The sequence below is a fragment of the Argiope bruennichi genome, chromosome 6, assembly GCF_947563725.1.
Source record: "Argiope bruennichi chromosome 6, qqArgBrue1.1, whole genome shotgun sequence".
Taxonomy (NCBI): domain Eukaryota; kingdom Metazoa; phylum Arthropoda; class Arachnida; order Araneae; family Araneidae; genus Argiope; species Argiope bruennichi.
In genome coordinates this window covers 64,396,358-64,421,659 of record NC_079156.1, presented here as the reverse complement: position 1 = coordinate 64,421,659, position 25,302 = coordinate 64,396,358, and the positions used below count along the sequence as shown (strand labels likewise).

Here is a 25,302-nt window from a genome sequence, read left to right as displayed (position 1 = left end):
ATATATATATATATATATATATATATATATATATATATATATATATATATATATATAGAGAGAGAGAGAGAGAGAGAGAGAGATAATGATCAATCAAAGTTTAACACCGATGGAAATTCTCCCTAAATTTGAGGGTAAACAAATGGAATGGTCTTCTCTATAATTTCTCGCAAACTCTTTAATAAATGTCTTATACTTCCCGGCATAAAATTATGGTCCTTGGGTAAAGTCGAAAATGTCTTGCATGACTTTAGCGAACAATATTTACGAACCATACGTCTTTGGTGTGTAACTAACATTTTTACTGAATTAATCGCTCGATTCTGTATTTTGTTCACCTCTTCGCTAACCGAATGAAGTCAAAATCAGTCACAGAACTACAGTTCTAATTACAAGATTTCATTGATTTAGGTCATTTTTTTTATCAGTTATTGTATTTACATGCATGCGAAAATACTGATCAATAGATGGTTAATTTTGACAGATATAGTTCAAAATTTCATAAGAATCTATATTTTAGATACTAGACTTGTACCAAATTTTATCTAACTAGCTCTTTGCATTTTGGAGTTCACTTATAATCGAACTGCCAGACAAACTTCTTGTGAATGAATTTCGTTCAAAACTTGGTCGTAAGTCCATAAACCGAATAGCTCAAAACGTTTTGAGTTATTGTGTTCAGACATATACGATGCCGAAAATGTATTTGGGAACTCAGGAAGGTCTGAAACGTGGAGATGCGTTAAAATCTCGAGTACGAATTTTAAAACGATGACAATACCTCCTCTGTAGTTATACGAGAAAGTAAAAAGAAAGGCTTCAAATGCCAGATATTGCAGATTTGCTATCAAAAGGAAAATAGCCGAGATCCTTGCTTCATTTATTATGTATTGACCATATCTGGCAAATAGCTCAAAGGTATTGCTATGTTTAATTTCAATTAAATTTCATATGCATAGCTCGTTATTTAGGATTCTCTCAATAAGGACATTTTAACGTTAAATTGTGACAGACATTAAAACTGTAATTTTTGATCACTTTACACGTGTTGTTCTTATTATTGTGTGCATTAACCTTCCTACTGGTGTCAAATCCCATTATAATGCCTTAAAATAATCTGAGTAATAATAAAATTGCACATTGTGTTTTGAGATATTGCAATTTCACTTTCTAATTCCTAATGTACAGTACACAGATTATAAATAGAATCTGCATTCATTTCTGAACTCGCAACAATAGGAAAAAAAATTATGCAATTAAATCTTTAATGAAACAATGAAAGCCTTTTGAATTTCATTGTGACAATTGCTAAAAATTTTAATTAGAAATACATATACGGGTATATATGTTTTTAAAAAAAATGTAAAATTCAGTAATAAATTACCGGGAAATTAAATAGGCAATCATAAAAAAAACAATTTTTAAAAATTTTAAGATGGGGCTGAAATCAGTTTTATTCAATAATATTTTCGGAAGTTATCGCGAAAAGTGCCAAAAACCTTCTTACTTTTCTATTCATTTAAGCCTAAAAAATTGCTCCACAAGATGCACAATCCGATTCTCCAAAACATATATTTCCGAATTCGAAAGTCAAAAGGTTTGTGCTGTGAGCGCCAATACACATTCTCCTTAATATCATTGGATATGAGCTAAAATGTATATAAACCTAAAGTGCTCATTTGTAAATCTTTTATTCTATAAATAGGTTGTAAAACTGTTTTCCAATGGATTATTTTTTATCCCATTCTTTTTTGCTTGTGATTGTTTAATTGCTGATTTTTGAAAATAAACATTTCATAATTTTGTGAATATAAATATTTAGAGTTTTAACAGTTAACCAATGGTATTCGATTTTATCTGTTTTGATAATATACAGTATCGTATTCCAAGAAAATTTGACGACCAATTATAAAGATCAGTGCATCCTTTAAAAAATCATAGAGAAGATGTGCAATTATGCTCATCATCAATCGAATCTTTAGTAGTTTATCGATTCTTTCAAAGAAATGTAGATAAGTACCAATGAGAATGGTCTCCCACAAACTTTCTTGCATATTCTCTAATAAAAATGTTATTTCTCTCTTCTCACGCATAAAATCGCAGAGCTTGTGCAATTCGTAAATACTACGAATTCTCAGGTTTTTTTTTTTTTTTTTTTTTTTTAGGGCTCCGAACAAAAAAGTAGCATGCATCGGTATATAGTAAAGAAAACCGAATATACATTTTTGACACCTTTTTACGATCGATAAAAATCAAAAGTTGACACTACAGTTTTAATTATAAGATTATATATCTAAATCTTTGCTTTTATAATTTACATTTCATTTATAACCCCACGGGGCACCTCGAAATGAGGATGAGATGCTTCCGGCATGGTGGTTGGATCTTGCCACCCTGGAGGGTACACTAATAGGTGGGGGATCTGACTCCTTCCATCGATGACGGGACGTACTTCCTTCGGGGAGGGTTGTACTGTGGCCGGTGACGGCCCTTAGGACTAAACCACAGTTCCCGCCAATGTTGCTGTTGCGGCGGTCCCGTCATTCAGTTTTTATGGTTTTAATCAGTGTGCCTTCGTGGTGGGTCGGAGAGTTAGATGGCTGACTTACATTTCATTTATTTAAATCGTATTCCCATGGAAATTGATCTATTTAAATTGATGCGTTTTTGACCTATCGCATTTCCATGCATGAGAAAGAACAGATCCACAGGCGGTCAAACTTTTGAGATTTGATTCAAAATTTGATATGGATGAATACTTTAGAGGCTAAACTTATGAACCTAAATTTCATTTATCTAAGTCTGCGTTTTTGTTGTCATGTTTGCATGTGTACGAAAATTCAGAAGAGAAAGGTCAACTCCTTGACGACCGAGTTCAAAATTTGATAAAAATCTATGCATTAAATGTTTAATCAGTATATGATATTTTATTCATCTATTTTTTTTTTTTTTTTTTTAATTTTTCATAGTCATTTTGCACATTTGTACTCGGATGGTCAGAATTTTTTAGAATGAATGCTCAAAATTTGAAATTAATTTACAAATTTAATGTAAAGATTGTATATTAAATTTCATCCATTACATTTAAAGTGTTTCTGTTGAATCATCGTGTTTACAGGTAGATATGATTCCAAAAATGAAACTTTTCTGAAGTCGAAAATACGGCGATTCATCAAAATCTCAAGGTCGAAAATTTTGATGATTAACTATTTTCTCTTTGAAAATAAAACAGCATAAATTACTTTCATTAAAAGTGAAAAACTATAGTTTTATGTGCCCATTTTTATCCCAAAGCAATTTTGATGATGCAATAATTATAGCAAATATCAATAATTATCATTTTAAATTTTATAATTGACCAATATATTTTCCCTTTTTTGTTTATCAAAAACAATATAAAATATTTTAAAATAAATAAATTTTAATTTACAAATTTGTTTCATGTTTGTTTATTTTACCAATTGTTTGATGCAGTTTAGCAAAGCACACCTGATGTGCAATAAATTCAACAAACTATTGTTTACATGTTTTTTTCATACCAGAAACCTTAGCAAAATAATAATCTAAAATAGTTTCAAGTGTTATAGTATTGATTAGTAATATCTTAACATATATTTGATAAATCCCTTTTAAGGCTTACATTTCGATTTTACCTCACATATATAAAACTTTTAAAATATCACTCACAAAATTCGTGATTTCTATCAACTTTGCAGCCAATAAGTAACTGCTTTTTATGACTTTTACAATAAAGCTTTAAAACTTCTGTTATTTTAAATTTTATTTTAGAATCTTCAATTTTAAAATTCATGAAATTTATAAAAAAATGATACAAATAAATATTTTTAAAAACTGGATTTTGAAAATTTTTCTTGTATGATATAACATGTATGCAATGCATGCAAGCAATTCTTTGAAAAGAAAAAATTCCAGTATGCTAATGAGCAAATAAACAATTTTTATTGTATTTTAAAAGATATTTTACCACAATATTTAAATTTTAAAAAAATATATCACATTTTTAAAAAGTTTAAAAATGTAATGAGTAAAGATAAGAAGTATTTAAACGCTTTCTATTTATGAAATGAGATTTAATAATTAATGAATGCTAACAAATATAAACAAAAAAGAATAACTTAGTTTAATATTTCCTATTTATTTATGTATGATTACATATAACAAATGTGTACTCATGTACAGATTAGAGCAGATATAAATAGCAGATATTCGTTTGGATCCTCTACTGATTTACACATACCGTAAAAGAAGATAAATCCAAAGTTTTCAATCATTTGGACTAAATGGATGACTAGAAAAGATAAAATTACAGAATAAAAAAGAAATCATCTAAAAGATATAAAAACAAAAGCATGCTGACTAAAAAGTAGTAAAATTACAATAGATTCTTTTGAAAAAATGAGAAGTGTGAAACTTGATTCCACAGCTTTTGACAAAAAATTATGTATGTAAAGAAAAGTAAGCAATACAATATTAGATATGTTTAAGATTCTTTACATTTAATAGTAAAATAGATGTAACATTCTTTTTTCTGTTTTTGAATAAAAAAGCTAAGCTATGAATGATAAAATTAAAAGTAAAATAAATACACAAATAAATAGATACCAAAGATACTTACACAACTAACTTTTTCTTAGACATTCTTTGGCACTGTAAAAACTAAAGCAAACAAATTAATGCTTTACCAAATAATGGTTCAAAAGGCAAGTACTATTAAAACAATAGTATTCAATATAAAAAGAAAATACATAAAAACCATAACTAAAAACAAAATTTCACAGAAAAAAAAAGAAAAGAGAATTATAATTTCCGAGATTGTTTTTTTCACTGAGAATTTAAATAATTTATAAAAAGTAGTGTTAAAAATTTCATATCCAGATAAACAAATAAACTTTTATGTAATATAATGCTTAATGTAAGTTTAAAATAATAATTCAAATAGATCTTTTTAAGTATAATGTGCTCAATAAACTTTTTAAAGAATCAAATAAGATACTATTTTGAATCACAATTTGATTAAGAACAAAATGAGAAATAAAATTTCAAATTTTCTTTTTCACCCAATTAATTCTTACAATTGGCGTATTATTTCATTTCCCCCCTTTGCCACTTAAAAAAGAAAAATAGGAATTTGGGATACAAAGCTTTGCTTCTTAAGCTTAATATATTAACAAAATATAATTCATAAAAAAAGCAATGATGTTAGAATGATATACTAAGTGCCCCCAAATTTTTACATTACAAATAATTTCAGAATGCCCCTACTCATCAATAATTGAATTATAAGGTAAATTATTAATTGACTTGAATTTAAGAAGTTGATTTTTTTCATTAATGGCAGTAAATGACTAAGATGGAACAGAAACTTACTTTACTGTCTTGATCTGTGGGAGATTTAAAGAGATCTGAAAGTATAAATAGTACAAAATTACTCATATTAGTGCTAAAAAATTTAAAGGATTAAAGGTGGGAAATAAGTAAAATACTGTGCAAATAAATTTAAATACTGTAAATAAATTTAATAGAAAAATACCGTGATACAAACATTAACAATTCAATAAGAAATTATAATGTTGCACACAAAATAAAAACGCAAGTGATATTTTCAAAATTATAAAAAATTAAAGTATTTCATAATTTTTAAAAATATTTTCTTAACTGCATTTATAAGAAATTTAAATTTTTTTACCATTTTGACTTAAAGATGCAGGAGTTTCAGGTGTCACAAAAGCAGATGTGCTATTGAAAAAGAGAGAATGAAAAGAGTTATTGTCTTATTTATATAATTATAATTTACTAGATAAAAAGACATCTTTCTACCACTTTTAATATTTAAAACAAATATTTAGCTAAAAAAATATATATAGCATTGATGCAGAAAGAATCAATTTTTAAAATCAATTGTTACACAAATGAGTAAAACATATTAAAGCTGAGATTCAGTACTTTCATGCTGATAATTTCAATTTTCATCTGGCCTCGACATATTCATATTTAGTTACCTTGAAATTATTATTGAATTGAAATCATCATTGCAGAATTTATCATCTAGATATGCAGATAATATGAAGTAAAGATTGAACAATCCATTGCTAAGGAATCTATTTATACCTATATATCATGCTGATTTTTCAGTACATTTGCTCTAGGCATGCAGAAATATTTGGTTCCAATGTTAGAAGCATCCTTTTAGCTTATTATTCTGCCATAGATGGAAGTACATCTTAATTGAGAAGTTCCATGCCTCATGTATAATCTCTGACGTTTTGCAGGTTGCATTTTATTGCCTCTAGAATTTTTTGTGACTTCCAATTTGTGAATGAAGAATTTTATATCTGCAGTTCTTTATAAGTAAAATCTTATTTTTTCCTTGTAAGCATATTCTTTTTCCTGCTAGAATATACTAGAGATTGCAAGCATTCAAGAAGAGTCCTTCTACATTACTGTCCTGAAATTTATTAACAACTATAATTCATCAAATAAAATTAATATAATTTATATCCATACTTACTGAATACTTGCTGGTGATGAATAAGGAGTATCAAACTGCATTCCAGCTCTTTTCTGTAAGGATTCGATAGAACGAGAAGCATTTAAGCTGTAAAAAAACAAGATTTAAATAAAAAAATTCAACAATTATTCATAAATGCAGACCAAACTGTTCTTGAAAATCAACCATTTGACCATTTAAATTTAATTAAAATTTTTAAGACAGTTGCTCTGTAATTATTGAATATGATTCAATGAAATTAATAAAAAAAAAAAAATTAAACATCAATTAAAGCTTAAATGCCTGTCTCATGTGTAACTACATATATAAGGATTTTAAAAAATATATTGAAGCCATTCATAAGATTAAAACATGCCGTTCCTAAAATTGAAACATTAAAGAAAATTTGTTCAATACTCACAACTTGTTATTAAAATCACAGAAAATTAGATAAGGATTTCTAATGAATTTAGAATAATATAATTGCACTATGAAAATACTCCATAAGCCTTTTATTATCTCTAACAATTAGAGAGTGCAGTAATCCTTTTGTTAGTCTTCTTAAACTGCAGAAACAAAAATTATTATTCAAATTTAAGCCTCTAAATTTTCATATCCCTTTTAAAAATTTATGAGAAAAATGGCATTAACTTATTTACAAGGAAAGAAAAATTATACATACATATGTTCCTAAAAACCAAGACATTTTAACATGTGCCAAAATTTTATTAAAGAAGTGTAAATATAAATATGGACTGTATTCCAAGCATTAATTATAATTAAAAAAATACAATTTTTTCGACAACAGATCAATTTCTTTTGAAAGGAAACAATATAAATGCGAGGCACAAATCATTGCTCATTGAACACAAGACGTATAAATTAAAAAAAAGACATTATATATTATCTAATTATTAACATTATATCTCATTCAGAATATTACTTTAAAAACATCTGAAGACTGTAAAATTTTTCTTTTATAAAAATGCAAATGGTTTTTTCTTTAAGTTCATGAGATCAGATGGACTAAGGAATGTTTCTGCTATAGCCATCCATATGATACATTTATAATGACAATTAATTCTAAAAAACAATCTTATTTCATTCAAGTTAATATTCTGATTTAATAAAAAAAAATGTGATTGGTCAAAATTAAATATGTTTTTACATAGATTAAATAACAGTAAAGTGATAGTTAGGGGAAAATAAATTTAAAATATTTATATTTAAAATGATCTCATTTAATGGGCATTTTTATATTTCTATAAAGCAATAATTCCCTATATTAACATTTTCAAATTAGTTATGTTATTGTCTACAAACATATAAAACTGACTAGTAAAAATAATAGCAATAAGTATTACATGCAATTCCATTAAATTTAGAAAAAATTAAAATCTTTTGAAAGAGATTACTGAAAGAACTCTTATCAACAAATTATTGTAGAATTACATTATCTGCTTGGAATGGTTACTTTTGATAAATTTAGGTCTGGAAAACTAATTTGAGAACAGAGAAAAGTCTAATATATTTTATTTCACAATAACCATATATTTAAAGATATAATTCAAATGTATCACTACAAAATTAGTAAAACTTTTAATGAATTCTTTTGATGAAAAGTTTTTTCCTATGTATAATAAAATTTTCAAATTTTTTATCAGGAACTAGTATAACTTAGATTTTATTTAAGAAATAAATACAATAGTTTTAATATCAATTCTAAAAATCAATTTAATTTCTTCATACTTGAGCTTCTGTAAAGCTGATGTTGGAGATGGAGTCCCATATATGACACCTAAAATGAAATTTTGAATTAATTGGAGAAGATAATTATCAGGATGAAATTTTATTACAAATTAAAAAACAATACTATAAAAGTTTACTTTCATTTGTATAATTTTCAGTAATGTGTAAATTCAGTAATCATGTAAAAGCATGCAAATTTGATTACCTAATTTTCCATCCTTTGGAGGCGATATAACACACATTCTTTCGGATTTTCCAGAATGAGATTTCTAAATGAAGGTAATTATTGTTCATATTATTTATATTTAGTAAGTCAATATAAAAATCAGAATAGAACTTTGTAAACAAAATCATGTGTAATAATTTTTAATGTATATATGTCTTGGTACACTCAAAACTAATTACTTATAACTTTTTTTTATCTGTAATACTTATAATACCAAAATCCAAAATGCAATTTATGCTTTTTAAAAAATGAATAACAATAAAGAAGCACATTAATTACAGAAAAAATAATTCAAATAAAAGAAAAAGGTTTGAAATCACAAAAGATAATTAAATACACATTGAATCAAAGAGGGAGAGAGAGAGAGAGAAAGAAACAATAACTGAAATGAAAAAAGTTTGACAATTAGCTGGAACAGATATGCGAAATTTAAAATTTTGATCTATTCTGCATATTTATAAATGAGAAGATCCCTGATTAAAAATATTTGCTAAAAAAAGTTTCATTATTCAAATGAAATTGGCTGAACTGATAATAAAATGAAAATGATAATTATATATTTAAAATTAAAACATGGAAAAGTTTTGATGAAAACTCATTTTAGTATGACCAAAATTAGACATATTAAAATGAGTGGTATCGCTTATAATAATGATTCATAGCTAAGAAAATTTCATGCAAAATTTTGAGTGTAGTTAAAAATAAAATTTATTTTTGTAAGATAATTTTTTTTATCGAGCCATTAACAACTCAATAACTTCTTATGATTTTTTAAAAATTTGTTTAAATATTAAATTGCTTTTGATTTAACTTTTAAATAAATGTTCACCAAAAACAGAAAATAAAAAGTACTTTGTTTGTGTATTCAATATTTTTTACAATAATTTAACAAGAGTCAAACATTGAATCTTCTTACATCTAATCAATAATGCAATGATTTTGATGTAGATTTTCCAGATAAATAATTCATTTTGAGCATTTTCAGTTTAAATTGCTAAGAATTTCTTTTCACAAGTGATTATACACTATTTCATATTAATTAGTCAATTTCAGAAAAGACAATTAAATAACTATGATTCATGTTTTAAATGTTGAAATTTGAAACATCCTTTTAAATGTATGATCAAAATATAAAACGAGAATACTACATTATTGTGGAAGAAAAGACCAAAAGATATTTAGAACAAAGATACTTTCAGTTAAATAAATAAATAAATAAAAAGAATAAAATATATACATATAAATTTAATTTTGTATTAATGAAAGAAATTATTTTATATAACAATCAACAAAAAATATGGCTATCTTCTATCAATTTACCTAATATTAATAAAGCATACAAAATGAAAAATAAAAAAAAATCTTTATGTAATTAAAAATTACATGATCTAAAATTAAGATAAAGGGAAAAAAATTTATTTGTATTCATTTGCTTATCTAGGATTTAAAAATGAATATTTTCAAGTAGATGCCCATATACTCATATTAAATATTTCACAAGATAAGAAATTTATTATTTATCACATATTTTGTCTTTAGCATTAGGTTATTTAGATGCATATAAAGAGCTCTTTTGTGTTTGCATACAAAAAATTATGAAGTCACAAAATTCATGGAAATGAAGAAATAATAATATTATTGAATAATAAATTTAAAAAAAAAAGCATATTATTGTAGAAACCTTAAAACATAACAATCAGAACAAATTGAGCTGTAAGCTCAGCTACTGATTAAGCAGCAATATTAATATGATTCAGAAATGAAATGCTATTCTTGCATACATTACACTTTAATTCTTTTATAAATGAGGTATTTTTCTATTATCAATGAATATTTAATAAGGAAATTTTTGAAGTATTTGAATACTTTATTATAGACAAAACATTGTTTCAGTTAGAAATTGAAAACTTAATAATAAATTGCAAATAAAATACATAAATTAATTCAATATGTAATAAATAAAATATGATAATATATATAAGACATGACAATTATTTTTTGAGAATAGAAGATTAAGTTTGAGAATAGAGGATCAAGTTTATTAACATATTATCTAAATTTACATAATATAAAATGTAACTTTTCTTCTACTCACATCAATAAATTTTGAAAGAACTGAATCTAGATTTGAACTGCAAAAGAAAAAAAAAAAAAAATACTTAAATACATGCCAATTTGAAAATAAATAAATAAATGTACAGATGATGGTGGAATGAAGAAAAATAATATGACTTACCGAGGTGTAGTGTTATCATATGGAGATTTTGAATGTCCTGAAATGAAAATTTTTTTGTTTTATTTTTATGACAATAAAATAACAAGCACATTTTCAAAATACAGAGCATACTATGGCTCACATGAGTTAGTATCTGACATTTGAATTAAGATATACAAGTGTATTCGATGAGGGGGATTGTTGTTTGTCTTGTAGCAGTTGAAAGTAACAAATAAGTAATAGCAACTAATTCAATCACACGTTCAGTATTACTGGAATATTCTGGAAACTATTGCACATGTAGTAAAATCCAATGAATATAATGCAGCTTGATTTTAAAATTATATTCTTACAGTTTTTTACTTACAGTTACAATACTTAGTTTTTTTTAAAAAACAATCTACAAGAGTGTTGTTACAGTCATAAAAAAGTGTGGCTATAAAGCATACAAAATGCTAAATAGGGAAGAAACTGCAAATGTGGAGAAAAAAAAAGATTGAAACACATCATTGATTGAAAAAGATCATTGAAATACACATGATTTTGTCTGAAAATACATTGTTTTTACTACTTTCATTGTTGATATATTTTTAATCACCCATTATGAAGAAACAAAATGCAGTCATCTCCTAACGTATCAAAATACTCATATGATATTGCACAATTTTTTTGTCACTTCTGACATTTAATTGGATCTAGACTATCCTATGTTTAACAACAGAAGATATAAAAACTTTTTTTATTGATACTTTTTTTTCTAAATGATTAGGGGACCATTAATTAAATGGGCCATTTCTTAAACTTCTATTCTTCTCTTTCTGAAAAATTAAAATAAAACTAAAAATGATGCATTATGCTTGTATAAAGATACCTTTACTTGAGGATTCAGATAATCCTGCATTCCTAGAAGAGATAAAAAAAATCATTAGTTACAATAAAACTGCTTTAGTATAAGGAATCCGAGTTTATTTTAAGAATTTAATCATAAATGCATTTATAAAATTTATGTATCAAAATGTGTACTCTTTTTTTCCCTTCCTGACAATTGATATATTTAATTTGTGTTCTTAATATAGTTCATGTTTTCCCAAAGAGTATTAGAATATCAATTCAAATTTGCTTAAGATGTTCTAGGTTAATTTTTCAATTTATAAACGTAGGAGATTTTGAAATATGAACACTCTCTCTCCAACATTGATCACCCAATTATCAGTAGCACTTCTTACCGATATATTCCATATAATGTAATATCAATAAATTATTGAAGAATAGATATTTTTAAAGAATTTTAGCAAGTTAAAGCAAATATTTTCAAACATTATTCAAAATTATTTAAGACATTTAATATTGGCTAAATATGTAAATAAAATAATTTAAAAAAAAATCACAACATGATTTTGTTGATAAAATAAATCAGCATTATTTATTAGACATTTACAACTTTGTTTCCTAAGAAAAACAAAATTGCTTGATATTTAAAGTCTTAATTGCTCAATTTAATATCATAATAAACTCACAGAGTAATTTTTGTTATAAGGAGCTATTCCTGTGTTTTTGTATCCCCCCCCCCCTTAACCATGCTAAGAATACTTTCACTATCCATATTACTGTGAGAAAAGATTCAGAAAAAGGGTATTTTCAGTATATTTTGTAATTTTCCATTTATACTTTTTTGTAGTTTTTTTCCCATATATATATATATATATGTACATATTTTTTGCAGTTTATTGCAATCTTTGGTTATATATTAATTCTGCAGCAATTACGGAAATTCCATAGCAGTTGCAGGGAAAGTATGAATCATCATAATGTAGAAATTAATGTAATTATGTAATTAACTAATATAAGTATGCATTTGTTCTTAATTTAACTATTAAATTTACAGTCTACCGAGTAAGTCATAATATGAAACATTAATAATTTAAAATATGATAATCTAATGCTAACTTTAAATAAAATATACCGAATGCTTGCTTATAGATTTTTTACAATTTAATAAAAAAAAAATTATTTTCCAAAGCTAAAAAGTAGAAGAAAAAAGCTTCAAATTGAAAATATAATTACAACATCATGAAACTATATGAAATAAAACTAATTGAAAACAGAATTTCAGTAAAAAATATTCCCGAGTAAGATATTTTTTTTTAATAAAGATAAGAGTTTAAATTTTCAGAAGAAAAAATATATATATAAAAAAAAAAGCAGAAATAACCCAACTTTAGCAAGACCACAGTTAGTACTCACCTTTGTATCATAATATATTTTTTCAAAGTGTCATTTTCATGTGCTAGTTTTTTTCTTTCTCTACAAAGAATAAATGTTGCTTTAAAAATTGTATGATAAAAACTATTTAAAACCTTTACAAGTTAAAATATATTTAATATATATTTTTAAATTTATACCCATCTAAATCTTTCAGATTTTTTAAAAGTTTTCGAAAATCTTCTTTTACTGCTTTGAATTTTCGGAGCTAAAATAAAGCAATGATGTTATTAATTGGAGCTTTTAAAAATTGCTTTTACTGAAGCAGTAGAAACATATAAAAAATATGAATGTAAATTCCTCCTATTTTTAGAAATAATAAGACTATTCACATTGAAGCTGATAAAGAAATTTCAGTTTATCATTGTTTTTCATTCTTATTAACTGTAATAGAAATAATTTATAATATAAAATCTCTTAGAGAAAAAAACTGAATACAGAAGAAATAAATAAGAAATACTTCAAAAATGTATAATTTTGGAAAAAACAATTACAAGTGAAATTGCAATAACTATAAATTTGAAGTTTAAATATAATCAGAATTTTCATAGCTCTTGACAAAATATCGATTTTAATATATCCGAATATTAATAATTTCTATAAGTCATTGTAACTTTTAGAAAAGATATCTATAAAAGTCTAACATGAAATTACTTGTGTTTTTTTTTCCCACTAAATTTACTCATTAAAAATGTTTTATATTAGTTTTCTAAAATAAACATCATGAACATATCTTTCATCTGATATTTATAAACTTTATGAAAGTCTTTAAGAAGATATTTATTTATGTAGAAAAAAATAACATTGGCCTCTTAAAGTAAACCAGTTCAATATTTCTGAAACTTATAAACAACTCTTTAAATAAAAAATACATTACTGGTTAAAAGATATTTAAGTGCTTTCATTTTTTTAATTAAATGTCTTTGAAGAAAAGCTATATATAAAACTTTTAATGATAAAAGAAATAATATTATAGCAGTATTCATCATTATTTTTTCTTACCAATATTATTGAACAATGAAATTTCATATGTTATACATTTAAGGAAAAATGAAACAAAATACTGTATTGGTTTAAATGATCATATTTATTAAACCAATTATTAAAGATAGAATGATAATAAAAATAACAGAAATTGAATACTTGTTTTCTTTGATGTGCTAAAAGCCTAGCACGATGATTTTTCTGAAATTCTGATACCTATAATATACAAAATATATCAAGATTTTTTGCATACAATTATATTAATGATTAATTACATTCTTATGGCTATTCTTTTTAACTAGGATTATACAAGAAAATTTTATAAACTGGAATGGAATTTTGCAGTAATTTATATCATCTTATTGTTCAAGTCAAGGTTAAACTTAAATCGCATCAGTTTAATAGTAATAACAGTTTCCTTTTATATTACTTGCAACAGTAGAAATGAAACAAAATTTGTATATAAAATTGAAATTTTAGCAACAAGAAAACAAGCAAAAGTTCTTTTATTTTATATCTGTAAAAAGGTCGACAGTTTCATTAAAACTTTTTTTCTTTAAATAAAAACAGATCTATGCATGGGTATTAAAGTTGGAGTTTTTTTTATTAATATCTTTTCAATTTTCTACCAATGAAAAATTGGCCAATTTATCTAACTGACTAGTTCCCAACCCCTATTCAGTTGTTCTTCTTGCAAGTACTCTGTAGAGTGATGCAAACTGAAACTAAGACCACAATGGATTGATCTGCAATGATTATTTTCTTCTTCTTGTCTATATAACATATTAAACCATGTTGCTTCAGAGAAAAAAAATTATCATATTTGGTAATATCCATGTAAGGAATTTATAAATTGAATGAAAATCAACCCTTGCCAATACTTGAAGATACTATGTATCGTCCATTTTCACATCGACATTTTTTTAAGCATTTCTATTACATGAAAAACATATATTTTCATAATTTCAGTTTCTTAAATTGGTGAATATGGAAAATGGCTTGATTTGTATAAATAAAACATTAATTTTCTTCTTCTTTGGTATAGTACATTTTAAATTTAGCCAAAATCATTTTCAGAAAAATATTCTATATAATTTCAAACAGTACTATTTAAAATTATGCCAATTAATTAAATAAAAACATTAAGAGCATATATTTATTTATATTTTACAACACCAATTTTAATATTAAATTGTGTGTATTAAAGCATTCTTTCTTTACCTTTCAGCTAGATTTTTTTTTTTTTTGATAAAATAAAAGCAGCTCTAATTTTAAATAATATTTTATAAATGCTATCGAAATTCAAAATGTATAATTAAAAACATATAAAAATAAATGTGAACTTTTACAGTTTGTTTACTTAATGATAATGATTATTCATGTCTTAAAATTAATTTTCTTTTATTTCCTACAGTTTCATTTATTGTTGTTCTTGATAACAAGGTAAAATATTTATTTCTTAAAATACCTGTGTCTTTTTCTTTAAATTGTCTGAACAAATATACAATGATAATCTTAATATTTAAAATTATCTTGTCTCACAAAAAACTCATCAGCATTTTACATATATAATTAATAAACACAACACAGAATATAATAAGAACAAGCTGCAATATGTACATTAACAACAAGAACATAAATACTAATAAAATTACAAACTTACTAATACAGTTTGAAAAAAGATTTTTTTTTTTTTTTTTACAAACTTCATTTAAAAAAATACAAAACTTACTTGATGAACTTCTTTTAATTTCTTTTTTAAGAGTTCATCAGGATCAATAAAATACATCTGGACATCAGGTTTTAACTATATCATTCAAAACGAATCATTGAGAAAATAAATAAGAAAACTACCAAATTTTCAATTTTATTTCAAATAGAAAAAAAAGGATAGTAAATGCTATTTAAATTGATTATGTAACAAGTAATCATTATTTCTTCAAAAAAATACTAAAAGAATATTGTAATACTCATACAAATTTCGATAAAAAGCTATGACAGTTTAATACAAATTAAAAGTTTAAATATCAACAGTTTCAGAAAAATTCTACATGGGTTGGGAAATTGAGTTTGAGAGGAGATTTACAGTATTGAGCAAGTATATACAGTGGGATGAGATATATTATTGATAGTACACCTTCAGAATGCTCATTCATTAAAATATTAAAATGCAATAGCCAGTCAATAAAAAAAAAATTGCCTTCAATATTAGCAATATTTCCATAGCTTATATATTAGCAAGTTGTCATTGTCATTCAGTGACTTTACAGTATAGTCACCAAGGTATTTTCTTTGAACAAGAAGGTATTTTTTCTATCCTGGATATGTTTTCTTTCATTTTCCTCAAAATTATTTAAATTAAATTCACAAATAATTTTAATTTACATATTACTAACTTTTTAAATTTTTATTACAATTCTTTGAATTACTTTCTTATGGTATGAATTATAAAATTACATTAATATAATTAATTTTTTTCTTTCTTTGCGACATATTACAAAGGGAGGAAGAAAAGCATCTTTTTTTAGTTTGAATTGCTACCACTGAGAATATTTATATCTACAACAGATTAAAAAAATTAATTTTAAAAATTATATCTTATTTATTACAGTGATATATCAAATACATCCACACTTGATATTTAAATTCCCCCCTCCAAAAAAAAAAAGGAAGAAAGTAAAGCTTATACTAAAGCACTGTACCAAAGAAAAAGAGAAATTGCGAATAGTAATGTTTTAAATGCCTGAATTCTTATAAACATTTTTTTTTATGTATTTTTCATTATTTATTTGTATTTTTACTTTGGAACAAAAAATTCCCAAAAAATATAATAATTGAAATGTAACAACTATGGAGATAAGACTGATTTTAAGAAATACAAAAACAAGAGAGTTCCAAAAAGTTTTTGAGAACAAATAATCAAAATATCAAAACAAGTGCAAATCTCAAAAACAATAAAGCTATTATTTATGAATTATGTTTAAATTCTATACTTATAAAACAATCACTATAATATCTCTTATAAAAAGATAGTAGAAGGAAAAAATAATTTTGAAGATTATAAAAAAATAAACTGATGAATATAAAATAATAATTACCGATGAACTAAGAACTATAGTAGAGCATTGATTCCCACAGAGTTTGCACTTGCTTCTTGCACCTTCAAGAAAATATAATTTAAATTAATATTTCACTAAAGGTTACATATGAAAGTCCTTTTTAGATGAAATTGACCTACACTGTTCTTCACAATCTTTACAGTAAATATGGCCACAACTGGTTAAATAAAAAGTTTTTTCTGCATCAGGTAATCCGAAACAATTGTTGCAATGAATCCAATCCATATTTCAGATGCTAATAACATAAAAATAAAATTAAGTTTAAAATCAGTATAAATATTTTTAAAAAGAATTTCAAGAAAATTATAAATTATTAAAGCTTTAATGCCAAATTAGAATACGAAATTATTAAAAATCTAATTCCACATACACAAATAGAAATCGAAATATTTTTATACAAAATAAGAAAATAGAAATAAGCATATACGTCGATAAAAATAAATATTATAATATCAAGAATTATTATCAAGTTAAGCTAAGGAAAACAAACCGAATGTAAAACAAAACCAGTTTTACATCGTGATTCATATTTCGTTTCCAGTAAAATTTCCTGTTGCCAGTTTCTTTCTTTCTTTCTTTTTTTTTACAGATTTTAAAATCGCACTAAAAACATCCTACCAAGTTTATAAAATATTAAAAAAATTAATAGCTCATTAATATAGAATGAGAAATTCAAAAAAGTGATAAAAATAAACGCCTTTATGTATATTTAAAGATGGAATTAATAATACCTTACATATATATGGAAACAGAAATTTAGAAAACCTTATGCTTATAAACAATTTTAAAATTATAGCATTTTTCTGTTCGCTAAACTTTCATTATAATCAAAACTCAGAAACGCGCATCAAGGATGTAAATATTTACAATAGCATGGCAACATGGTTATGATAGTAAAACCAAAACCATAACCTATTTTGATCGTGGGCTGAAATTTTTGATTTGACAGTTATCATGTAGGTGTCGTTGTGATCGGTTGCTTTCAATTTTATGTGTGTATTTTGGAGAGGTAAATAAATGAATTTAAGATGTCAGAAAGATTTACTGTAACTAAATCAGCAAATCAGACGAGCCCTGGCATTGACAAAAATTACGGTGCTACTCAATATACCGATGAAAGTGCGAGATTACAAGACGACGTGTATTACGGTAAGTTTAACGTGGCAAAAAATGTAAACAATGCCATTTAAACCCCAAAACGATCAGTTTCTATCATTTTACTGACAATAAATAAAGAATACGGAAAGAAGCTAATTTCATCAATTAAACAACATCAACAGAGTAGCATTATTCAAGCAAATATTTAGCGTCATTACACAGTAAAAGTGGACTTAAATTCAATTAAATATAATTAAGTTTATATCGTGAAAGGGTGTCAAAAATTCAACATAGAGATCTGCCGTAATGGATATTTTTATTTTTATTTAGAATCATTCTTCATTTAATTAAGGTATTCAAAGTTATGCTATTATAAAATGTAAGTACTAAAAATCAAAATCACAAATTCATGTATGTCATACTTTCACTTGATTCCTCCAAGAATTTGAATGCCCAGAGTCCCAATCAAGCTTATTCTATACCTGATATAGATAAGTTTTAACTTAGAGCATAATAATAATGTTCAATACTTAACAGTTTTGGAACAACAATTCAAAACCACTTCATATTGAGTTTCACTACGATGTAAAAGTTCCCTCTACCAATATAATTGACTGACATAAATTTAAAATGGTTTATTCTTTGAATATAAATATTCCAATTTGGTATTTTAATCAGAAAATGCTTTATAATGATACATATAATATTTATTATTCATATCGAATAAAAGTTTGAAAATCTTTGTTTTATAAAGTAAGGAAATGACATGATACAAACTTTGCTTTTAGAACCAGTTCTGGTTTTCAGAATAAATGCATGTAATAAATTCAATTTATCTTTGCCTTTAAAATAATTTCCTTTTGTATTCGCCTCTTAAAATCTTATAGCCATAACTTTAATTTCTTTTGGATTAATTTTCCTTATCACGCAATAAACTATTAGTGATATTTTAATTTAATTTCCCAGATAGAAGAATTCTTTTTGATAAAAGTTTTAGATGTATTATTAAATTGTTTTGTTCTAAAATTTTCAAAACAGAACTTTCACATTTTTTTTCTTCCCTCTATCGTCATTAATTACATTTAAAATATCTAAAGTTGTTTTTGTAATTTTTATTAATTAAGTAAATGAAGCCCCAAATCTCACTATAATATATGCATAATTGAGATGCTGATTCTTACAGATGCTATTCAGAAAGATATTGAAGAGTATTGGCCTGGACTAATAGTAACTGTAGCCTGGACTAAACTAGCTGCATAAGTTTGTTTAGAGAAGGCATCTTTTATGATTTAATCAGCTTTAATCCATCAGTGATTTATATTATTAATGCCCTAAAGATCAGGATTGAACACCAGCCACACCCAGTTAAATGTTTTTATACATGTAACATATAGATATCATATGTAACAAAGACAATTTAACACAAATATTGTTAACAATATTTCATGTAAAATATAGATATAATATTTAATTGTTTGATCACTAGCAGTACTTGCACAGCATTGCCTATGACATGATGATGTTAGCAAAATCAACACAAACAAGAAACACTTTAAAATTTCAAAGCAACGAAAAAAACTCCTGTATGTTTTTTGTGAAAACTTACGACAGAATTCACCAGCTCCAACCACTGGATTGATTTCAAAAATTTTAATTTCATATCTAGATGATGTCCAGATGTGTCATTAATGGTCGCCTATTCCTGACTATTTTGTATTTTCTAAAGAAATTGGAAAAACTATTTCATGGTGCATTTTCTGGGTGGAAATATAGTGAGTTTCGAAAAAGCATTGCACTTATTTAAAAATTCATTATTTCATATATATGCTTGTGATTCTCAGATAAGCTGTTAATATTCTACCAGCTTTCTCATGAGATAAATTTGTGATATAAAATTTCTCTTTCCATTTTCAGAAAGAAAGTTATTTTTCCGCCTCATTCTAACAATACATTAAAATTTGGAGTAAGCTAGCTCTTTCAAGCAGTTTTTTGATGAGGCTAAATTTTGCAATATTATTTTAATGCATCCAGATTTTTAAATCCAATTTATATTTGATCCCAAACTTCCTGCCGATTCATACTCATAAATAATCCAAATTTGCAAACTGTTGTTAAAAGAAGATAAACAAATTTGACAATATGACAAATCATTCTTTTCTTTCTTCATCGACACTAAATCAGCAAAAAAAAATAAAAAAAATAAAAAAAAAAAATCATTAAACTCCTTTGAAAAATAATTAAAAATCAATGAAGGTATTTGGATGGTTATTTTTTTTTAAATCAAATGGTAATGTAAAAAAATTTGAAAAGTTAATGGAAACAAAATTTTGGATGCAGAAATTTTAATTTTAAATTCTTTAGAAAAAGTGACTAATTTAAAAATTTCTTAAAATTTAGTAGATTATATTAGAGGACCAAAACAAATTTCTATGGAACACAAATTTTTGCTCTTTTTTGATAGGACAAAGTTTTTTCTACCTTTGTTAGAATCCACATTACAGAGAAATACATGAAAAAAAATATAACATTAAACAAAAAATTTTTTTACTCTGAATTTTAAAATTTAGGCTTTGAGATACATTGAGTCACCATTAAGATTATCTGTATGCCAAATTTCATGGCTATAAGTATGATAGACAATACACAAACAGATACACATAAACATTTCTTTTTTATAAGTATAGATTCATTTATGACAGCAACTTAATTATCTCTGTTGTTTTTCCTTCAATTAATCTAAATTTTCAAAATTTATGAATATCAAACATAATAATTTCTACCTTATTTCTTGCCGGTTGTACAATGTAGCATCAGTACGAAAAACACCTCTGAAAATCTTTTAACAGGATAAATTGAAGTCTCTTAATTTATCCTGTTGTTTTTTATTCTGAGTTTTTCAATTGATGGTATTAGAATTTTTTCTTTTTTAGATATTTTTTTTTTAGAAAATATAGAACAAAATCAGTTTTACTTAGATATCAGAAAAACTACATGATAAAATGTCACACAAATATTTTAATTTTTACTTTAAAATTAAAATTTCAAAGCCCAATATCAGATTACCAGCATATGCAATTATTAAATTTCCATAAGGTAGAGATTCTTAAATCAAACTTTGGAATACCTTCATAATATTAATCTATTACTCTATTATAATTTTTCGTTTCAACATGGTATAATATTGCAATTATGTATAATATTGCAAATATCCCTACATTCAAATGGCTTTGTAACAATTTAAATAAGATTTTTTTTAAAAAATTTTAAACTGTTATTCTATTAAGTTAAATTTTTATTCTTATTTCAAATGATTAAAAAGATAATTAATTTAGAACTATACCTTATTCAATAGCAACAACAGACTTGAAAGAGAACTTCCTATTTTAAACTGTGTTAATTTATTTTTTTGATATATAAACCAGCATTTGAATTTCCAAAGTTATGTGCCATACTAATGCAAAAGTTGTATTACCATAGATGGCACAAGTATCAACCTCATAAATTTGATAGATTTTTAATGAAATGATACTCTTTAATTCAGTTTTTTCAATCACAGGGTCTAAATATTAGCTCTACAATTAGAAATCAAATGATAATATATATTTTTTCTAATATTTAAAATGTCTATAAATAAAATTGCTTATAACTCTAGTGCTATTTTTTCAGATTCTATTTTCCCCTCCTTCCTTAAAAAAATGATTTTTTTTTTTTTTTTTTGAAAAATTGTGATTCTACTACATGATTAAATAGATTTTTAAAAAAATTGAAGGGGAAAAAATGGTTTAAGGAAGCTTTATATAACGCTCCTATCACAATGCTTATTATATTTCCATTTACCTTTTAACTTCATTTTAAAAACAGTATGCTCTAACATAAACCGAGAATGATTTAGTAAAAAATCATTCCACTGATGACTTATTCACCATTGTTAGACTGTATTTAATTAGAGAAAAATAGTTGTTAACAACAATAATATGTAGGATCCTTAATTGAATTTTCCAGATTTTTTTTCACTTTATATCAATCTATGAAGTAGATATAGAAATTTGATGATAGAAAGAAATTTTCTGCACCATTTATTAAAACATAACATAGTATATTATTATCATGCACAGAATTTTTTTTTTGCTAATAATTTGTTTAGAATAATTAAAACTAAACTAATAGAAAATCAGAAAAATATTCATTTTTTAAAAGCAGTTAATGAACCAATTATTTAATTAAGAGTGAAACAATATTTTTGTACCATAATTATCAAAAATTCATTTTAAATAATGCTTGGTACATTTTAAATTATTGTGAAGAACTATAAATATTTGATGACAGTCATCACTATAAATGAATGTTTTATAAATTATCTTATGAAATGTAAAGTTAGAACATTTATATTTATAATTTTATTTAAAAATAGATATAAAAAGATCTGTGTCTAAATTTATGAAATACTAGCTGCCTTTGGGGGAGAGGGCAGTTGGTTTGCTGCTGACAATAATAATTGCTAACATTTTTAATTTTCTTTAATAGCTTTCACAGCAAAATATTTTTAATTTACAAATTTTGATTAATATGCAATTCATATTATTTTAAAAGCCTTATGCCATTTTGTTTATTATGCTCTGCATCTCTCTATTTTTCTATTTATATCTGTATATATCATATAACAATCAAAAGAGAAAGAAGCAGTATCTAAAAATCAAAGCCCTTTAAAAATGCTTGATACTTTAGTTAAATATTAATTATACAACAAAATTGAAAAAAATTAGTATGCCTCTATCAAAATCTACTTAATGTAGAAAAACAAATTGAATCTTCATATGGCGATCATCAACTAGGAAAATATAAATTGTAGCAATAAAAACAATTTGAGTTTCATTTCAACAATGAAGTATATTGGAGTAAAATATGCTTAAAATATTTTTTAACAAAACAAAAATTGTATAGAAAGAAATTTGATATAATTGATAGTTTTTTTCCTAAGTCATTTTTGTATTGCAATATTTTTGGCCTTTATAGTAAGATAACTGAAAATTTCATTTAATTTTTAATTCTGTTTAAAATTTTTTTAAAGATCTCTCTGAGGTGTACATTTCCATCCTCCAAAATAAATATATTTCAAGTTTGGTAGTTATGAAATTCTTTGCTCTATACAGTATCAACACACACATAACATTCACGTTTGTTATTAGTTGAGATGATCAGATATACTCAACATGAGATTGCTTCAATATCCTCATTAATGAAAAAATGACATTTGATATCATTTAAAACCTATGATATTTTTGGTATCATTAGAATTTATTAATGAATTAAAAATTAACATCATTACATTATATAAATGGAAGGTTTTAAAAAATGCAGTTATATTATAATATGCAGTTATATTTAAAACAATGGAGGAAGAAATATGAAATAATAAAATAGTTTAGACATTTAGTAGCAAAATAGTCAAGACATAAATAATCTAAACATCCTTGGATAATCTTACAAATGAAAATGACTTTAAATTCATCAACTCTTAGTTGTTCTACAGAGTATGCATGTTCTATGCATCTTTAGCCTTTTCATTAAAACCTAATAGGGCATTTGAAACATGAAAGCTGCCTAACTCTGAAGTTACCAAACAAGGATAATGGAAAAATTAATCTACCATTCAAGGTTCCTGAACAAGATCAGTCTCAAAACTGTAACACTTCAATCAAGCAATTGAAAATGATAAATTAGTTTAAGTTTTAGTTAAACTGAAAGTAATAAGACATTATGCTTATTTCAATACAAAAATGATTAATTTACTGAATATTTAATTTAGATGAAAATATATATTGATGTGAATGTACAGTTTTTCCCTATTATATAGAAAATATAAGGTATTTCAAGCATTAAGATTGATATAAAATGCTGTAAATATTTAATAAAAGTACTTATTTTCTTTCTTGAGTTGAAAAAAAAAAAAGATAACACAAAATTAAAGAATTACATGTAATATTTTTTAAAATAACTTTTAATCAAAAATTTTATTGTTAACAACTTTTAAAATTAAATAGACATTAAGTTCTATATTTTAATTTATAATGCTTTAGTTTGGTTTGAATTGTTAGGAACCAAGACATACTGTTTCAAATAATACATCAGAAAGGTTGTTGCCTTTTGTAAAATTATTGCTTTTCCTATTTTCCTGAGCATAAAAAAGTACTTCTGCAATTTTACTTTCAACATAAAATATGAGTATTCCCTCTTCCATTGTATTTAAATTTTTTTAGAAAATATGCTTACAAAGGTATAGCATAGAGAAAAGTTTTTTCGTTACCATTTCCAAAGGAAGGGGATGAACCTTTATATAGAACTGCATTTCTGTCTTCGTATCGTAGTGGAAATGGAAGAAAATAGGAAGATAAATCTAACCTAACAGGAAGCAACAGTGGAAATAATAACAGACAGTCATGGTAACACGTGGAACATCCCGCGTTAGCTAGAATTTGGAAACAAACGCATGCGCATACCAAAACCTTTTGTTGACCGAACCGGCAGCTGGTAGGTTGCTGTCTGCTGTCAATTTGTTCGGGGATAAAGTAAATAAAGTATAACGTGAATTCAGGCTACCTGAGCAAGATTGATGCCTCAACAAGTAGTTAAGGGAATGGATGTTGAAGATATGATGGATGAAAGCGGCGAATCCACTCCCGTTTTGAAAGTGGGTAAAAAGTTTGAGATTCAGCGTGTAGAGAAGACGCCTGAAAGTAATAAGAACTCAACTCCGGTGGTACCCTGTGAAACTTGTGAAAGGGAGGTAAACGATTTGAATGCCTTGCAATCCTTGCTGAAAGGTACGACGTTATATTAAATTGGTTTGAATTAAAAAAATTTTGTTGGGATAGGGAGAGTTTTGGAAGATCGATGCGTTTAAAAAATATTTGCAAGTGTTGAAAATGTAGATATATCATTTAAAATTCCAACGGAGCATTTAAAATGGAATGAATTGCATATGCTGAGATGGAAAAGAGGCGGTTTGCGTATACATATTTGACTGTATTTTAATAGTATGCATCAGAAATTTTGGGATTTTCTGCTTCTGCTTTTACTTTTTACGTTTAAAATTCGAGTTTTAAATTTCGTAGAATAGTTTGTTTTTATTCCGCTATAAAGG

The 25,302-nt window shown here is 25.1% G+C and overlaps 2 protein-coding genes across 8 annotated transcripts in view; one reads left to right on the top strand and one right to left on the bottom strand.

The window, feature by feature from the left end:
* Positions 1–4,105: 4,105 nt before the first annotated feature.
* Positions 4,106–24,834, bottom strand: LOC129971670 (probable E3 SUMO-protein ligase RNF212). Of its 5 annotated transcripts, none has more exons than XM_056085643.1 (17): positions 24,759–24,834; positions 17,183–17,298; positions 17,043–17,104; positions 15,677–15,751; positions 14,104–14,160; positions 13,101–13,168; positions 12,943–13,002; positions 11,570–11,601; positions 10,720–10,756; positions 10,579–10,615; positions 8,463–8,526; positions 8,258–8,306; positions 6,530–6,616; positions 5,708–5,757; positions 5,389–5,423; positions 4,637–4,677; positions 4,106–4,309 (listed from the first exon to the last, which is right to left on the bottom strand). In XM_056085643.1, exons 2-17 carry the CDS (start codon positions 17,286–17,288, stop codon positions 4,285–4,287), a joined length of 885 nt encoding a protein of 294 aa, XP_055941618.1. In that variant the 5' UTR covers positions 17,289–17,298; positions 24,759–24,834; the 3' UTR covers positions 4,106–4,284. The 5 variants fall into 5 exon arrangements, with proteins under 5 accessions (XP_055941618.1, XP_055941619.1, XP_055941620.1 ...); XM_056085644.1 differs by lacking the exon at positions 24,759–24,834 and adding an exon at positions 17,795–17,815; XM_056085645.1 differs by lacking the exon at positions 24,759–24,834 and adding an exon at positions 17,554–17,573.
* Positions 17,934–25,302, top strand: part of LOC129971669 (solute carrier family 12 member 4-like) — a 36,538-nt gene continuing 29,169 nt past the window's right edge. For 2 of the 3 annotated variants that reach the window (XM_056085638.1, XM_056085640.1), the window contains exon 1: positions 24,682–24,982. In XM_056085638.1, the coding sequence (XP_055941613.1) occupies positions 24,772–24,982 (211 nt within the window). In that variant the 5' untranslated portion in view covers positions 24,682–24,771. Of the gene's footprint in view, positions 18,213–24,681; positions 24,983–25,302 lie in introns of those variants that run through there. The other variant, XM_056085639.1, reaches the window with a different exon arrangement.

Bases quoted from the DNA above. Each gene is read 5' to 3' on its own strand.
- LOC129971670 (XM_056085643.1), bottom strand. From the start codon at position 17,288: ATGGATTGGATTCATTGCAACAATTGTTTCGGATTACCTGATGCAGAA. The intron at 15,752-17,042 runs GTAATTATTATT...TGAATGATATAG, and splicing joins CTATAGTTCTTAGTTCATCG to TTAAAACCTGATGTCCAGAT. The intron at 5,758-6,529 runs GTAAGTATGGAT...CTTTTTCAATAG, and splicing joins TCATCACCAGCAAGTATTCA to CACATCTGCTTTTGTGACAC.